Source organism: Grus americana, chromosome 25 (assembly GCF_028858705.1).
Source record: "Grus americana isolate bGruAme1 chromosome 25, bGruAme1.mat, whole genome shotgun sequence".
Taxonomy (NCBI): Eukaryota; Metazoa; Chordata; class Aves; order Gruiformes; family Gruidae; genus Grus; species Grus americana.
This window is the reverse complement of record NC_072876.1, coordinates 5,962,819-5,978,179: the sequence shown is the minus strand read 5'-3', so window position 1 is coordinate 5,978,179 and position 15,361 is coordinate 5,962,819. Positions and strand designations below refer to the sequence as shown.

At 64.2% G+C, this 15,361-nt stretch overlaps 1 protein-coding gene across 12 annotated transcripts in view; it reads right to left on the bottom strand.

Annotated features, from left to right (window-relative positions):
• Window positions 1–1,874: 1,874 nt before the first annotated feature.
• Window positions 1,875–15,361, bottom strand: part of PLEKHA6 (pleckstrin homology domain containing A6) — a 50,161-nt gene continuing 36,674 nt past the window's right edge. For 8 of the 12 annotated variants that reach the window (XM_054803953.1, XM_054803951.1, XM_054803952.1 and 5 more), the window contains 19 exons: window positions 14,659–15,169; window positions 14,133–14,219; window positions 13,239–13,292; window positions 11,297–11,377; window positions 9,750–9,818; window positions 9,217–9,297; window positions 8,795–8,944; window positions 8,296–8,391; window positions 7,636–7,747; window positions 7,339–7,478; window positions 6,458–6,607; window positions 4,970–5,096; window positions 4,729–4,838; window positions 4,249–4,431; window positions 3,932–4,096; window positions 3,545–3,678; window positions 3,279–3,421; window positions 2,538–2,661; window positions 1,875–2,014 (listed from right to left, as the gene is read on the bottom strand). In XM_054803953.1, the coding sequence (XP_054659928.1) occupies window positions 2,546–2,661; window positions 3,279–3,421; window positions 3,545–3,678; window positions 3,932–4,096; window positions 4,249–4,431; window positions 4,729–4,838; window positions 4,970–5,096; window positions 6,458–6,607; window positions 7,339–7,478; window positions 7,636–7,747; window positions 8,296–8,391; window positions 8,795–8,944; window positions 9,217–9,297; window positions 9,750–9,818; window positions 11,297–11,377; window positions 13,239–13,292; window positions 14,133–14,219; window positions 14,659–15,169 (2,509 nt within the window). In that variant the 3' untranslated portion in view covers window positions 1,875–2,014; window positions 2,538–2,545. The remainder of the gene's footprint in view (window positions 2,015–2,537; window positions 2,662–3,278; window positions 3,422–3,544; window positions 3,679–3,931; window positions 4,097–4,248; window positions 4,432–4,728; window positions 4,839–4,969; window positions 5,097–6,457; window positions 6,608–7,338; window positions 7,479–7,635; window positions 7,748–8,295; window positions 8,392–8,794; window positions 8,945–9,216; window positions 9,298–9,749; window positions 9,819–11,296; window positions 11,378–13,238; window positions 13,293–14,132; window positions 14,220–14,658; window positions 15,170–15,361) is intronic. The other 4 variants (XM_054803946.1, XM_054803945.1, XM_054803948.1 and 1 more) reach the window with 4 other exon arrangements.

The following is a 15,361-nucleotide window of genomic DNA, read 5'->3' as shown; positions in this document are numbered from 1 at the left end:
GCACGACTGAGCCGGAGCTCGCCGGTGGCTCCGGGCATGCCAGTGGCAGGAGCACCGGGATGCTCCTCGTCCCCTCCAGCCCCCCGAGACGGGAAGAATGGCTGCCTATGGGTCTGCGTGCCCCCACGGCTCCCCGCCGGGCAGCACAGCCTCTGCGTGGGCCACAGCCGTGCACCGCGGTCCCCAGCACATCCCCGGCGGTGTCCCCGCAGCCGGTGTAAGTGGGGTCTGCCCCGGTTACACGAGCTGGGGAGCCCGCCCCGGCCACCACGCCGCTGCGCTCGGGGACAGGGAAATAAACGCGTCATCTCTTAAAACTTACAGTCTCTTTATATTTTATTTTAAATAAATTTGCTTTTAATAAAAGCAGAAAAAATATATATATTTTAAATAGGTTTTTTTTTCTTTTCTTTTTTTTTTTTTTTCCTTTGATAAATTGGCAAAGAATCTGCTTTTGTAACTCATCGGCAGGGCTGGTGCCAACAACCCTGTGGAGAGAGAGCTTAGCACAAAACAGTACCTCCCAGAAAAGAAGAGAAAACCAAATATAGATATATATTATAAATGTATAATTTCCATAAAACATATATTAAGGCATGTAATAGCAAAATAAAGGGCCAGCTTTATGAGCTAAGAGGGCTGCGGGAGGCTCGGGAGCAGAGCGGGACTCCTGGGATCCTACCAGTATTGCTAAGATGGGGTGCGCGGGGGTGATGGGGATGCAGGGCAGGGGTCCTGGTGGGTGTCAGGATCAGGCCAGTAGAGAAGAGCCGCAGGATGGATGGTATCCAGCTCCTCACTCCATCCGCCCTCCCGCCCCAGCCCCGTCGGGGCAGCCCTGCACAGCCTCGCGTGGGATTCCGCTCTTCCAGGCAGAACCAGCTTTTTTCTCCCTCCAGAAAGCTAAAGAAAAGGGGAAACTTGCTACAGGGAAACCGAACAAATCGAAGGGTCTGGAGTGCAATGGCAAGATCGTGGGGTGAGATGCGGTGCCAGGTTTTCAGAGGTGACGGTGGGATGGGAGGGCAGCCGGGGTGCTGCTCCCCACATCGAGGACGAGCCCCGCTGCTGCCGCCTGGCCCCAAGCTCCTTCCCCTTCTCATCACCATCCCCAGCCATCGCAGAGGGATTCCTGCCGAGCCCGCAGCTTCGCTCCTCACTTGACACCCCAGCTCCCCACACCGCTCCTCTGCTCCCATGCAACGTCCCCATCCCTGCCCAGACCTCCTGCTCCGTGCCAGCGGTGCACCAGTGCCCCGAGCAGCCCTCGTACCACCCCAATCCTGAGCACGCCGCTCCCCTGGGCACCTCCGTGTCCTCCCCCCCGGTCCCATCTCCAGCCGTCCTGTCCCTGACACAGCTCCTTCTTCCTCCTGCTGAGCCACCAGCGCGAGGAGCGATGGGACAGGCCAGGCTCTGCCGGCTACTGCCCCCCGCCAGACGGACGCTGAAAGCAGGTTCAGGGTACAGGGAGGGGAAGAGGCGCCCGAGGAGCAGAGATGGAGCATCCAGTTCCAGCGTAAGGTGGAAGCACCATCCATGGTGGGGACTGGCCAGTCTCCACCCAGAAGAGCCCCTTCGCAGATTTTTGGGAGACCAAAACATCAGCACAGGGAGCCCAGGGAGTCCTGTGCTCCCCCAGAGCTGCCCTGGCAGGGAAACGGCCGCTGTGCCGGGGGCTGCCGCTGCAGATGCCCCTGCCCAGCCGTCCACGCAAGCCTGACGCCCAGGACACCACCGATCTGTCCCTGTGCCGGTTGGCAGCCCGGGGGCTCCTCGGGGACCACACTCCAGCAGACAACCTCCCCGCACGTCTCCTCCGAGACGGGGCAGAGCAGCTGGTGCTGTCGGCGACACATCTCCCCGCTCGGCCGTGCCGGGTGGTCTCGCCATCGGTGGGAGGGAAGGGGGTCCGGGAGAACCAAAAACGATGGCGAGAGGTTCGATGTCGTGTCAGGGCGCTAAAACGTGGCCCCGTGGAACTTGATGGCACCGGCAGCAGCCAGGGCTTGAGCTGGAGGGAGAGGAGAGCGGGGCTGAGCTACACGTGGGGTGGCCAGTGGGGGGGCAGCCCCTGTGCCCACCCCACAGACCCCTCCTGCCCTGCTTGGAGGAACATCTAGCGCAGATCCGGCTCGATGCCCCCGGCTCCCTGGGAGGAACCTCCAACCGAGCAGGGGGACGCTGCATCCCCGCAGTTTGCAGCCACCAACACGGACATGCCGGGGCAGGCATCCCTCAGAGCCTGGCCCCGAGACACCCCAGTTTTGCTCCCTGCATGGGCCCCCCCCCGCCCACAGCAGCCTGCTGAACCCCCCCCTGCCCATGCTGGGGTCTCTGGCTGACCCAGCCCAAGGGCTTTGCCTTGGAGGACACTTGCACTTGGTCCATGGGAGGAGATGGGGCTGACGTGGCTCGGGAGACGTTAGCTGGAGCAAGCAGCGATGGACGGACACCGGGCACAGGAGAGGGACCCCCCGCCCGGCCCCCCGGGATGGAGAGAGGATGGGATGAAGTACGAGAGAAGAGGTGCTTACTTCATGACTCAGACACGCATAAAATGGCTGTTGTCGGCGACCCGGGATGTTTCAGACGAAAGGGGGTTGGTCGGTGGAGTCGGGGAGGCTGGGGAGGTGGGAGGGCTTGGGGTAGCGCATTGAGCTGGAAACAAGAAATGGGAGAAGGGCGTGAAGAACACAAGCTGCCGGCGGGGCGAGGGGGAGGAGGCGACCCAGCGAGAGGTTAGCAGAGGGGAGGAAACGGAGAGGAAGGAAGGGGGGAAGCAAGCGCGGTCAGGACAAACAGCCACAGCGGTGCGCAGCCGCGGCACGCACACGTGAGCTCCCCGCAGGGCTCCTCATGGACAAGGCACGGCGTGCCGCCACGCGTCCCATCCTGCGGCCTCGCCAACGCTTCTGACGGGGTGCCGAAACCTGTGCCCGGCCGAAGTGGCTGCTCCGTCCCACGACGCTCAGCGCTGCCGCAGGGACAGGCAGCCCCAGGCACCGCAGGCAGGGCGCAGGCAGCTGCCGGCACCGCTGGGCTGGCTTTCCCACTGCGCGGGGATGCCCTGCGCCAGGACTGATGCAGCCCGCTCTCCTGCCCGTATCGGCCCCTCGCTCTTGCTGCCTGTCCATCCCATCAGCTGGTCCTGCATCCAACCTGCCCGACCTGCCCTGCCCTCACCCCTCCTGCCTGCTCAGCACGTAGCACTACCTGCAGTCTGCTCTCCCGCGGGGCTGGCAGGCTCCAATCCTCCGTGCCACCCCATGCCTTACCCGAGAGCATGCGGCCCCGGCGGGAGGCCTCAGCAGCCAGCGCACAAGAGATCTCTATCCTCTTCTCCTGCTCCTGCAGCTGGGTCTCAGGGTCCTGGGGGGCGTCCACCTCCCCCTCGCTCAGGGGGATGACATTCTGCAGGCTGCGGAGAGCACCCGGCATCAGCACCCACAGACCCCGTGGGGATGGCCAGGGAAGAGGTGCAGGCGGGTGGGGGGGGTGCACCCCGGGACGGACGGCTTGGGCATGGGCACAGCAGCCTCACCTGGATTTGGCAATGAGGGTCTTGATCCTTTCCACCTTCTTCTGCTTCTCCTTCATCTCCTCGGGGCTGAGCGGCGTGTCGGGCTCCAGTTCAACGTACCGCTCGGGGATGAGGACTTTGTCTGGCGTGGAGAGCTGGGCACAGCGGCAAGGGCCGAGCTGAGCACCAGCGCTGGGGACCCATCCCCACGCCAGCACCCACCTGCCCCACTTGCCCCCAGGTCCCAGCACCCGCCTGTGTGCGGGCAGCCCCCAGCTGGGCACGACCAGTGGCTCCCAGATCCTGATCGATGCAGGAGGATGGATCAGCCCCCCCCCAATGCAGGGTGTGGACGAAGGGACGCCCCATGCCCAGGCTGCCAGCTCCCCCGGGACAGCCCGTCCTCACCTCCTTGTTGATGTCCACGTTGTAGTGCTGCGGCTCCAGCTCCATCTTGCGCAGCCGGGCGATCTCCTCCTGGGGCGTCTCGTAGACCTTGCCGGGGTCGTCAGAGCGCAGCGCTGCCTCCAGGTCGGAGATGTCCACCTCGTGGATGCTGCGGTGCCGGCGTACCTGCGAGGGCCCCCAGCCCCACTGAGCCCTCTCGGGCTGGCACGCTGTCCCCTGCCCCAGCCCCCAGTGTCCCCTCTGCTCGCTCAGGGACCTCGGGCACTCTGCAAAGCAAAGGCCGGGTTGTCCCGGTTGTGGCTGGTGCAGGGACTCACCACTTTGTAGGAGGCGGGTGCCTTCGTGCCAGGGGTCTCGGGCTGCTGGCTGCTGGGGAGCTGCAGGCTGCGCCGTTTCTCCTTCATCGAGCCGCTCTGGTGGCGCTTCATGCGGTCGATCTGCTCCTCCACGCTCATCTTCACCTTGGTTTCGTTGGCGAACACGGCGCTCTTCGGTCTCTCCTGGGGGGAGCCCAGCCCCACGGTCACGGTCACCCCTGAGTGCGGCAGGGTCCAGCCCTGCCTGCCCTCTGCCACGGGCTGCTGTGCTCAGCCTGTGCTCAGGGTGGGGGAAAGGCGCCGAAACAGCCCGGGAGGGGGGTCCCGAGGAGGTGGGTGTGGAGCTGGATGCTGAGATGTGGAGCCATGCAGCAACAGGCTCCCCTACACGCTGCCCCAGCCCCGTGCGCTGCACTACAGCCCCCGTTTGCCAGCCCAGCCCCACCGCCCTGGCCCCCAGCCCCTCGACACAAGCCCTACCTTGGAGCTAAGCCCGTTGGCCATGCCGCCGGTGCTCCTCCTTGGCACGCCGGCCGTGGGCACCACCTCCTCCTCTGCCGGAGACTTGGTCCTGGGGGGCACGATGCCCACTGCCAAGCAAACCAAAACACCAGGCTGAACCCCCCCGGGGACCAAGGGCAGGGTCCCAGCAAGACGCCGGGCGCTCCTGGCAGGCACGGGGAGCTCGCTGGAGTGGGACCCGCTGGCCCCGGTGCCGTACCCTTGTTGAGAGCCGCTTGCTTCTCTGCCTCCTGCTCCTGCCGGCTCTGCGGGAGCCCCTCGGCCGCGGGCCCGGGGGGGGCCGGTCGCTGCACCTCTTTCTTGCTCTGCTCGAAGCTCAGCTTGGGCTGCAGGGGAAAGCAGGTCCCTGGTGAGACCCCATCCTGCCTGGGGGCCATCCTCTGCCTGGGGATAGACCTGCTGCGCTCTGCAGCCATGGGGTGACATACAGCCTGCAGACACACTCCTGGGAGTGGATGGACACACGGACACCAGTACCAGTGCACCCCAAACGTGCGGGGAGAGGGGCTGGCAGCGCTCTGCAGCTCTTGGCCCTGCTATGCCCCGGCCCGTCGGGGCTGGGTACCGATGGCTGCACCTGTAGGACAGGCTCCTGCATGGGAAAAGCTTCCTGCAGGGCTGACGATCCCGCCGCGGCTCAGAGGTGGCACCTGGGCCCCAGGATGGAGACACCCCGACTCTGTGCTGAGAGAGCTCCAGCCAGATCCTGTGCCTGCGGGAGGGGACGGGGTCCCGCAGGGAGCAGAAGTCAGGGCAGACACTGCAGCCGTGGAGAGCGAGCAAAGGGCCATTTTCAGGGTCCTTCCCCTCCTACATCCCCGGGGCACAGCCTGCCCAGGGCCCGGGCACTGGTGCAATAGTGCTGGTGCAGTGGAGGGGTACGGCAACAAGCTGAGGAGCCCAGCATGTCCCCCTCAACCACCCTGTGCTCTACATGGAGATGACATCCCGACTCTCCTCACACCCCGTGGATCAGCGTGCAGTCACAACTGTGCTACCCTGCAGCTGCACGGCAACTGGAGATGCCACTTGTGCTCACAGTGGGGTCCATAACCCTCCCCAACTCAGCACCGCCGCTGTTTTGCGGTGCCAGCCCCTGTGTGCACACATCCTGACCCCCCCGGCTGCACGGACGCTCATGACTCCTGGTGTCCAAATCCGGCCCCTTCCCCTGGCGGGAGCACAGCCGAGGCATTACCAGGAATTCCCAAATCTGAGTTTGCCCTTGGGTGGACAGGAGTTGGGGGGGGGGTCCCCCCGTTGGCAGAGCTCGCCAGTACTGCATGGCGCGGAGCGGCACTGCGGAAGGACAGCGAGAGAGGCGAGGGCAGAGGAAAGCAGAGGGGCCGATGCTGGGGGCTGCAGCAGCTTCAGGGGCTGCCCAGGAGGAGCCGGTCCCTGTCCTGAGCGAGCGCAGCGGGTGCTGTGCGTGGGGGCAGGGGACCTGGTGGGGACGGGAGGGCTACGGCGAGGCTGCCGCGGGGACGTCGCCCATTGCTCCCCTTAGAGAGGGCAGGTACCAGCCACGTGCTGCTGTCCCCTAGCCAAGTGCCACCTCCGCTGTCCCCGTCCCCGCTGCCAGGGCGGAGGGTGGGCAGCCCCATTGCCTGCCTCGTCCCAGCTGATGTCTCGGGGAGGAAGAGGACGGGGCGACTACTGCGGGGCTGCTCTGCGGAGGTTTCGGTACCTGTCCCCTCTTCACCTCGCTGCCTTGCTGCCAGGAAGGGGAGGTGGGGTACGGCCAGAGGCGGCTCTCGCCGGGGAGCGGAGGAACGGTCGGAGGAGACTCCAGGGGTACGTAGGACTTGGGGAGGGGAGGTCGAGGCGGGCCTGGTTCCTGGGGTGGAGAGGAGCGTGAGGCATGAGAGCGAGACACTGAGAGCCGGGAAGGAAGAGAGAGTTAGAAAAAGATCGAAACAACACACAGTGGAAGTGCCGAGCCAAGGAAAGGAGGAGGCAGAGCAGCCGGCCGCTGCTCCCGGGGCCCCGCGGGCTCTGTGTCCCCATGCAGAGGGGGCAGTGGTTCCCACCTCCCACACTGCCCTCCCAGGGCAGCGGGGCCATGCAGGGCTGGGGGGCTGCCCGAGCGAGGGGCTCCCCAGCTTGGGGCCGGCACCCCCCAGGCGACATCACATCACCTCTGCGCAGCCAGGCGGGCTTCGGGCGCTCCCCAAATTCCACCCTAAACTTCATGTGGATGAACGTGAGACCAGCGCTGCTGGACCCTGACCAAGGGCAGCAAGTGGGGACCATGGTGGCAGCAAGAGCTGGTCCTGAAGCCAAAGGCTGGAGCTGAACGATTCTCAGCCTTTGGAGCTGCTTGATGCAGGAGCCCAAAGGCTGCAAAACCCAGCCACAGTCCCTGCGAGGACTGTGGACCCAGATGTCACTGGGGGACACCACAGCCCATGCCCGTGGCCAAACCTGTGTCCCCAGGCAGAGCCACGAGGAAACGCAGCCACCCTGTGCCTGGTGCCCCCCGAGAGCCAGGGCTCAGGCCAGCCTGCCAGCCAGGCTGGGGACCCAGTGGTGGCAAAGGGCTCCCTGGGGACACCCCGATTCACTCACCTCGCTGGGTCCTGGCTTGGTGGGTGAGCCCTGGGAGCCGGAGACGAGGGAGAAGGGGCTGAGGGGGCTGGTGAGGCTGGCCGAGCTCAGGGGGCTGGCAGGGCTGTTGGAGCTGTACGTTCCTGAGGCGCCAATGGCCACTGCGGAGAAAAGCAGAAATAAGTGCGTGCACCCGAGCCTCCGCCTCTCCGAGCGGGCACTGCCATCTGCCTCGCGGCAGCACAGGCACCTGGCACGTCCTGAGTCGCGGCACGCTGAGGTTTGTGCTGCGCAGGGGCAGGGATGGACCCTGCTCACCTCTGTGCTTGGCAGTGTCCGTGCCACGGGATGGGTTGTTCTTCCTCAGCCCCTCCATCACGTCCTGGATCCGCCAGATCTCCTTCTGGATCTGCCGGTTGAGCATTTCATTCTGGAGGAGAGAAAAGGCAATGATCAGAGTGTCTCCCACCACTGCCAGCCCCGCTGCACCCCAGCCCCGCTGCACCCCAGCCCCGCTGCACCCCAGCCCTGCTGCACCCCAGCCCTGCTGCACCCCAGCCCTGCTGCACCCCAGCCCCAAGCCGAGCCGTGGGACCCGTGGGCGTTCAGCTGAGGCAGACACAGCCGGGGGGGGGCTGAGCCATCACGCCCACGACTCCTTTCCTGCCAGGAGCCATCTCTCTGCTCCCCCACGTGCCCGCCGCAGACTGGGGGGAGCTGACGGAGCCCCAGTAACATGGGGAGCGCTGGGCTGCAGCCCCTCGATGGCACCCAGGTGCCCACGGTTCCTCAGCCCCTCTGCCCTTACCTGTGGCCAAAGCTGGATACCGAGGACTGAGCACGGAGCAGCCACTTGCAAACTGGCTCTCTGGGGGGAGCGAAGGACTGAAGGAACTGGGGGGTTTCCACCTCCACGAGGTCGGTGGGGGGACCCCAGGGATGGCAGGGGGACACTGGGGTTGGCAGGGTCCTGCTCACCTGGGGGTCCAGGTTCAGCTGCTCCCAGAGGTCGTCGTGCAGGGCAGACACCTCGCTCTCCAGGCTCTCGTACTCAGCAGTGCTATTCGCCAAGGCCTGGGGGGGGGAAGATGGGGGGGTCTTTGGCAGGGTTCTGCATGGGAGCACCCAGGGAACACAAGGATGCTGCACCCAACACAACCCACCCCGAGCCATGGAGGGGCCGGCAGTGGGGGGGCACCGGTGCCCGTGGGGGTGCCTGGTGCCGACGGCATGCCAGACACAGCAGTGCAGGGCAGAAGCAGGAGCTGAGATGGCTCCGGACACGTGTGCCAGCTCAGCACCACGAGGGTTAATTTGCTTTGTCCCCACCGAGGGACTTTGACTGGTCTGGGACCCCGGCCAGCCAAGGGAATTTCCCTTCTTTTTTTTTATTTTACAGAAAAGGAGAAAAGGGATGGCTGCGGGTGGGGGAGACAGTCCCACAGCCAGGGACCGGAGCGGAGGGGGAGCCTGTTACCGTGCTGGCCTGCGACAGTTCCACGCGGATGTTGATGAGCTGGTTCTGGAGAGATTCCTTCTTGTGCAGCAGCTTCTCCGGGTAGGCGGGCTGGCTCCCGAACATCTCCAGCTCCTGGTGCGTCCCCATCAGGGCACTCTCCAGGCTCTCCTGGGGGGGGAACAGGAGGGAGATGCAGCCGTGAGAGCCCGGCTGGCGAAGGAGCTCCAGTCCCTCTCCTTAACGGGCCATTAACACATGGGGAGTCCTGGGACTGTGGCACAGCCAGGGCACCTCCCCCGGCTCAGAAACATCCCCGCCGAGCTGTCCCCAGGAGAGCAGGACATGTCGCTTCCTCGCCACGAAGGTGCTGCCTGGGCATGGCCATCGCCGTGCAGCCAAGGTTCGTCCCCAGAGAGCTGTCTGAGCTGCCCACCACGTACCTTCTCTGCTCGGAGCTGCTGCACCAGCCTCTCCTGCTCCCGCAGCACCTTGTTCTGCTCACAGAGCTTCCCCAGCAGCTTCTGGCCCCGGGAGGGAAAGAGAAAGGGAGGAGAGGATGAGAGCCCAGCAATGGGGTGCATGGGGTGCACCCGTGCAAATGGATCCATGCTCAGCTGGGGCCAAGTCCCCTGGGGAAGAGAAGATGCAGCCGGGACATGGACCATGGGGTTGGTTTGATGGGACACGTGGTCCTGGGGACAGTTTCCAGCCCGCTGCTCTCATTGCAGGGACTTCAGCCCTGGCCGGGGTGACACTGGCCAAATCTGGGCATGGGGCAAGACCAAGCAGCTAAGCTCAGCAGAGGATTTATTCCCCGAGCTGCACACACCACATTTGGGGCAGCACCAGGTCTCACCCCGGCCGTGCAGGAGCCCTCGGCACAGCTCTACGGGGACAGCAGACCTGCTGCGGGGGGACAGGGACAGCAGCATGGGGCAGAGGGGAGACACGCAGGACGCACGTTTGCTCTTACATCAGTGTCTTGCTCGCTTATCTTGTAGGCGTGCAGCGTCTCCCTGTAGGCATCCGGGAAGGGCGTCACCTGCAAACAGAGCGTGGGGTGAGCCCGGATCCAGGAGCCCCTGGGGAAGGTGAGGCAGCTCCCAGCCCCTCTTGCCCATCCCCACGAGTGGGGAAAGAGGCGAGAGCCAAATCTCTGGAGGCGGCTCCCGGCAGCCGGCACGGCTGGGCACCAGTCGGGAGGCAGCGGGTGCTGCAGGCAGCGCGGGATGTCGGTGCTGGAGCTCCCGCCACGGCCCTGCCCGGTGGCTCGGATGAAGGCACAACCTCCAACCTCCCTCCCCGCTCCCAGCCCCGGTGCCCATCGGCTGGGCACAACCGCTCCGCAGGATGTGGAGAGCTGAGTTAAAGAGATGCCTTGTGAATCATTAACTGCCTGGCATGTAACTGCCACCATTCCACAGGCAGGGAAACAAAGGCAGAAAGATTAAGCTGTAATCCCACTTAGCAGAGTGGAAACACCTATAAATCAGCAGCTGCATCAGGGCCTGTTTACCATCCGGCTTCTCTGTGAGTCATTTTCCTTTCCTGGAAATCTAAATTACTAATGGGACCTCAACAATTAAATGCCTCCAAGATCTCGAGATGAAAGGCATAAGATATGAAGAAGGGGATCATTATTGCTAGAAAGCAAGACGCTACTTTAGAGCCACTTAAAACTATAGGACAATGCAAATAGACCTGAACCTGGGAAATGCCCAGCGCGGCTGGAGGCGGAGCGTGGTGGATGGGGATGCTGCTGCCTCCAGGCAGGGAGCCCGGCCAGTGAGAGCATCTCAGCAGCTCCAGCTTCGCCCCCCAGCATGTCCCCGCTCCCCGCGCACGGCAGATGATGGGAACAGGCACCTTCCCTTCATCGGAAAAACCCAGCGATCGCCCGGTCGCCGCACGCTCACGCAGCCAGGAGATGCCCTGGGCAGCATGGCGGGACCCCAGGACCCCTCGGCTCGGGGCTGGCAGCACGGTCGGCTGCGGGTCGCAGCGACCCAGAGACGCGTTCCCAGGCGACAGGACCTGCCTGCACCTGGAGCTGCACCCTGATGTTTCTGCAGGACAGGGGAACTGAAAAGTGCAGAGCCTTGGGGGATAAAAGGCTGTTTCACCTCCCCGTTACAGGAGATATTGCTTTGGTTTAAGAGCCTGGAGCTGGATTCCTCTCTTTAAGTCATCCCACACTTTCTCCTTGCCTCAACACACGACGGGGAACAGAGGGTGAGCAAAGCACCCGAGTCCAGCCCAAACGCAGGTGAGCTCAGGACAGCTGCATTCCCACCTTGTGCTCTCGGCACAAGGATTTAGAGGGTTTTAATGGCTCATGGATGGATTAGCAAAGCTTGTGATGGACTAGCAGGTCCCCGAGAGCGTGATGTGCCGGAGCTGCACGGATGCTGGAGTCTGCATGAGTGGAAATGGCAGGGGGTGACCTCGGGGATGGCGTGCGGGGCGGCTGGCGCGGCTGCCATGCACGAGCCATGCACGGCCCGGCGGCCGGAGGCTTACTTGCATGTAGAGCTGAGCCCTAGGGGAGGAGGTCTCCACCATCCTGTTCACCATACTGATCAGGGTTTCGCTCTCGCTCATCTGCGGCAGACAGGGAAGGAAAGTTCAGAGGTCAGCAGAGTTGTGCTCGCGCGCTGCGGTGCTCGGGTGCCGTCGGAGCGGCAGGGTGGCTCAGTCCAGGAGCCCTCAGGGCATCGGGCTGCAAGATGCCACCTCCAAGAGATGTCCCAGGGGCTCGACCCACAAGGGAACGGCTGCCCCGGGCTGCGGCTGCTCCGTTTTGTGCAGACAAGAGCATCCTGGGCTGGTTGCACGCCCTGGAAACTTTGCTGAGGAGAAGACACAGATAAAACCGAGCCAGCCCCGAGCTGGGCGGCAGCAAACTGCACACACAGACACAAGCTTGCACAGAGACTCCCACGGTTTCAACGCACAGCGTGGTCCCAGCAGACAGACAGATGTGCCCCGCTCCTCGTGCTGACAAACAGCGTGGTGCCCTGCCCTCGCGGCGGAGCAGGGGCTGGGATGGCCCCGCTCAGGGCGCAGACGAGCTCTGGGCATAGGGGAAGGTGACCGAAGCCTGGGGTTGGGGACGGCAGCGTCCTCCTCTCCAGTCCAGCAGCCTCGAGCAGCGGAGCTGGGTGGGAACGGGACACGGCCCACGGGTGCCTTCGCCCGCAGAAGCGCTGCAGGAGCCCGCGGCCCGGAGCGGCCGATGCAAGGGAAGCCCCTCGTGCCCTGCGGCCGCGACCCTCGAGGTCCAAGGGGTGACAGCAGCTTAAGCACAAACCAGGGACCAAACCCTGACTGGGGACAGGTCAGCAAGGTGGGGCGCAGCCGAGGGAGCCGTCCCCGTAACTGGACAAGCGAGGAGAGAGAATATAAAGCAGCAAGCTGTTTGAAAAGAGATACTTGACAGCGTCGCTCTGAATTAGTCTCTCTGGAGGTCAGCAGGAGAGGAGGAGGAGATGCAAGGCCTTTTTAGGGAGCGTTTTAAAGTGCCTGGGAGAGTGAGCATTGCTGCCGATGGCTGTGAAATAATCCAGAGAGCTTTTATTGCAGCGAGTGCTCCTGCCTGTCCTTGGCTCTGCTCCAAGGCAGACACAGATCCTGGCGATTACTGCACCGATGGAGATTTGCAGACTAATGAGATTGTCTCTGTTGCAGCTCCCTCAGAGCAAGCCTGGCTTTTGCAGGCAAGCTCCGGGCTGCAGCACTGGCCGACAGCTCCTGTCCCTGGCTTTGACTTCAGCCGGTGCCTGTGGTCACCACCCCACCAGTCCTGGGGGTCTCTCCCAGCCAGATTTCCCCCTGTTCTGCGCCGGGGATGAAGTCAGTGCACAGCTTTCCTCCGAACACCCCCTGGCATGCAAAAACCTGAGAGCTGCTGCTTTGGTATCGGTCCCAGCGGGTGCCTCACGCCCACCCTGCATCAAGCCTCTCGCCTTTGAGGAGGAACGTGGCCAGAACATCACCGAAACCACCTTGCACCCATCCGGCTGCCTCCCACGTGGGGGGCACCAGCCCGGAGGCATTGCTGGGTGGGGGGACACGCCGTCCAGCACGGCCACGCTGGCACTGTGCACCGGTGTCCCAGCACGGTGCAGTCCGACCTGGGGAGGGCTTCAGAGCCGGCTGCCTCCCCTGCACCCCAGGGGCAGCTCCCTGAGGCCTGGAGCACGTGGGAAGCTGCCCCGGCTCCCCCCAGGACCCCCCGCCGGCTCCAGCACACCACACAGAAGGCACTGTCAGGGGGATTTTTCTGCCAAGCAATGAGGGACCCTACGGAAGGGAAAGATGGAAGAAGCAAACCAAAGACAACTCGTGCTGCTTTAATGCCAAGAAGGGTGAGGATGGATGTTAGGGGAAGAGATGCTGCGCTGGGAGGGAAGGGGCACACGGGGACGTAAGCAGCGTGAGGCTTGCAGCCAGCTCTGCCTACCTGCTGGTCCAAATACTCTAGGTTTCTTTGCAACTGAAGGTCTAAAAGTTCATCCTACCAGGAGCCAGCAGGCATGCGGCAAGAAACGAACACACAAAACATATAAAAGAAGAAGCAAAGCGGTTAGGTGAAGGCTACGGCAATGCGAAGACCTCTCAGCCGGGGAAGCGAGGCACGTCCCTGGCACGGAGCCGGGAGAGCTGCCGTGGATGTGCCCTGCAGGAGACCCGCTCTCCTCCCGGCTCTCCCTCCTGGCTAACGGTGCCTCGGAAGAGGCTCGGCCCTTTCCCTGCGTCTCCGGCTAGCGAGGATGGATGGCAGCATGGGTAGCTTACGGTGACTCGTGCTTCTCCCTCCTCCACCGGCCAGTCCTGCCCTGTGGTTTGGGGACCGTGCTCTGCGGGGGGACCTCCCGGTCTCACCCCGCCGGCTCCAACCCCTCAGCGCTCCGAGGGGAAACGCAACGCAGGAAAAAGCAGCAGCTGTAGCCAGAAGTGAGGAAGCAAGAGGGGGAGAGGTGCAGGGTGTGCGCCAGCCTCGGCCAGGGACCACCCTGGGGGTGACAAGCCCGGCCCAGCACCGCAGGGCGTACGGGGCTCCAAGGGTGTCCCGCTGCCCCCACGACCTGGGGGCTGCAGGGCAGGAACTGGGGGCCTTTCCATGAGGGTTTCCTTTGGGCACAGCCAGGAGGGACCGGAGACACCAGGAAAAGGACCTGCGGTCCTGACCTGCCCCAGAGCAGCCCAGCTCCGACCCACAAAGCTGTCCCTGGAACGGAGCGGTTCCTCCTTGGCTATCCGAGCAAGGAGCCCCCGAGCTGGCCCACCTCCCTGGGGGGCTCTAAGCACCCTGGCCCACCGGGGCTCCCCCCCTCAGCACCAGCAGCGTACGTACCATTTTGTCGTGGACGGTGGGGGATGCCGGGTAGTGGTACGGATACAGTCCCGCAGGGACGGGCCGTCTGTCACCCAGATAGTCGTACTGAGAAGAGAGGAGACCCCCCCCACCCCAACACCAGAGACACGTGAGAGGTGTGTGAGAGGCCAGAAAGCACATGAAGGGCAGACCACGGCCCCGCAGCAGCAAGACAGGGACACCAGCACTCTCTGCTCCAGAGCACATCACTCGGGGTGGCCCTGAAGACCCCCAGGCTCCCATCCCACCCCCTCCTGCCCCATCTCTCCGGGCTCACAGCAGCGCAGGAGCAGCCAGAAGGGAACAACTGTGAGCTGGGCAGCTTTGCAGGACAGCAAGGGTGGATCTAAAGCCACCGGCTGCTGCAAGTCAGGGACTTGGTGGCATTTTGAGGCCAGGCTGTACGTGCAGAGGGGACAGGCTGTGCCGCAGCATCCCTGCCCCGACGCCCCTGGCGAGGGTTCCCCTCCATCCCTGTGCACCCCGAGCACCGAGGGGCATTTACCTTTGGAGAACTGATGGATCGCCTCATCACGAAGGTGGTGGGGTCGGCGTAAATCTCTTCTCCCCGGGGCGGCAGCCGCTCAAAGCGGGCGCTGGGCGAGCGGACCGGGGAGTACACCCGCGCCCGGCTGTAGGAGCCCTGGCTGGGCGAGCGGGGCACGGAGCGGGAGCGGGGCTGCAGTGACATCCGTCGCAGGGAGCCCGAGGCGGCATCCACCTCGTCCAAGTAAGTCGGCTGCCTCCCGGGACCAGGTAGCCAAAGCGGGACGTCTTGCCGGCCGAACCCGGGGTGTTCCTTCCAGTCGCGGAGCTGGTAGGTGCCCCCGTTGCGGAAGGAATGCCGCTTGTCCTCCAGCGCCCAGGGCGGGCTCACCCGCTCGTAGGCGGGCATGGAGCAGATGCTGTCGGGGCGCACCCCGGGAGGGTAGTACTGGTAGTCCTCGGGGTACTGGGGCGAGTAGGGGGAATAGTAGTCGGGCACCCGGCGAGACACAGGGTAAAACCTGGTGGGGCTGGAGGAGGGAAGAGAGCCGTGAGAGCCAGGCTGGCGGCGAGATGGTGCCCAGCCCCTCGCTCCGCATCCGGGGGTCCCAGTGGGCGAGAACAGCCTTAGAGCAAGCAGCTCTGACACCAGCGTCCAGAAAGCTGGCTGGCTGGCATCCCTCCTCCCAGGGACCCTGTGGTGGTCTCCCCTCCAAAATCCA